The sequence below is a fragment of the Myotis yumanensis genome, unplaced genomic scaffold (genome assembly GCF_028538775.1).
Source record: "Myotis yumanensis isolate MYYU_CA2020_CCGP unplaced genomic scaffold, mMyoYum1.0.hap1 SCAF_5, whole genome shotgun sequence".
NCBI lineage: Eukaryota > Metazoa > Chordata > Mammalia > Chiroptera > Vespertilionidae > Myotis > Myotis yumanensis.
This window is the reverse complement of record NW_027223756.1, coordinates 82164264-82165951: the sequence shown is the minus strand read 5'-3', so window position 1 is coordinate 82165951 and position 1688 is coordinate 82164264. Positions and strand designations below refer to the sequence as shown.

The following is a 1688-nucleotide window of genomic DNA, read 5'->3' as shown; positions in this document are numbered from 1 at the left end:
GAATAACTTCATTCTCATCTTTCTGTTTGAAGGCGAAGGAATATTTCTGAAGGAAATGCCATGTCTTTTCTTTGTTTCAGTCTCAGCACTTGACACTAGGTTATAAACAGAGCTAGTGATCAAATATCTGGGCCAAGAAAGGGAGTGAAGGGAAGAGGAAGAGTGAGAGAGAATGATGATAGGAGAAATCAACAGAGGGAAAGATGTGAGTGTTCCCTTAGGTTCACCATCTAAACAACGGTTTTCTTCTTGTTGTTTAATTCCTAGTTTTCAAACTTTAGCAAATATGAAATTCATCTGGAGGGCTTGTTAAAACATAGGTCATCACTCCAGGAGTTTATTGCAGTAAGTCCAAAGTAGTACCAAGAATTTACGTTTCTATCAAGTTGCCATTGGATGTTACTGTTACACTCCTGGGAACCATTCAGTTTATTTTATTTTCTCCCATCTGTTCCATCAGGTTCATGAACAACATGTTACCTGGAAACCAAACAGACGTTTCAGAATTCCTACTTCTGGGATTGACAGATGATCCGGAATTGCAGTCCCTCCTCTTCTACCTGTTTCTGTCCATCTACCTGGCCACTGTTCTGGGAAACCTGCTCATCATCCTGGCCGTCATCTCCGACTCCCACCTGCACACACCCATGTACTTTTTCCTCTCCAACCTGTCCTTTACTGACATCGGCGTAATCACAGTCACCATCCCAAAGATGCTGGCGAACATCCAAGCACAGAATCAGAGCATCACCTATATAGGCTGCCTCGCCCAGATTGGCTTTGCCCTGGTTCTGAATGGATTTGAGAATTTTCTCCTTGCAGCAATGGCCTATGACCGCTATGTGGCCATTTGCCACCCCTTGAGGTACACAGTTATCATGAATGCCCATCTCTGTATTCTGCTCATTGTACTCCCACTGTTCCTTAGTACAGTGGCTGCCTTGCTCCACAGTCTGATGGTGTTGCGGTTGTCTTTCTGCAAGGACCTGGAAATCCCTCACTTCTTCTGTGAGCTTGCTCAGGTCCTGAAGCTCGCATGTTCTGACACCCTCATCAATAACCTTCTGATATATGTCCTTATAAGCCTGTTTGGTGGTATTCCTCTGTGTGGAATCATTTTCTCTTATAGTCAAATTGTCTCCTCTGTATTGAGAATCCCATCACGGGGGGGAAAGCTTAAAGTTTTTTCCACTTGCGGGTCTCACCTCTCAGTTGTCTCCTTGTTCTATGGAACTATTTTTGGTGTGTATATTAGTTTTGCGATTGCTGAGTCATCCAGGAAGACTGCAGTGGCTTCCATGATGTACACTGTATTTCCTCAGATGATGAATCCCTTTATCTATAGCCTGAGGAACAGGGACATGAAACAAGCCTTGAAGAAACTCGTTGGTAGGATACCTTCTTTTCTGAATTTGTGCCATTTACTTTGGGCAGGGGTTTCTAGAATGAGGGAACGTGAAAGAAATCCTGGTTGAGTCACAGTGTTTAATTTTTCCATCACCATTCTTGTAAGATGGCTAGACAACATAATGACCAAGTTAATTTTCACTTGAGGTTGAAACCTGACTTTAATTTTTTCCTGGCTCTGTGGCACTTGACTGTTGGGGTCCAACCCCAGCAGGTCCAGGGGTCCCCAAAGGTGTGGACGGAGTCGGCGAAGAAAGAATGACATGGAGGCAGCATTCAGT

The 1688-nt window shown here is 44.0% G+C and overlaps 1 protein-coding gene across 1 annotated transcript; it reads left to right on the top strand.

Moving 5' to 3' along the window:
* Positions 1–473: 473 nt before the first annotated feature.
* On the top strand, positions 474–1449 carry LOC139009810 (olfactory receptor 7G1-like). The gene is given in 2 exon segments (XM_070413922.1): positions 474–1409; positions 1411–1449. Coding segments are annotated over 2 exon segments (975 nt in total).
* Positions 1450–1688: the final 239 nt, after the last annotated feature.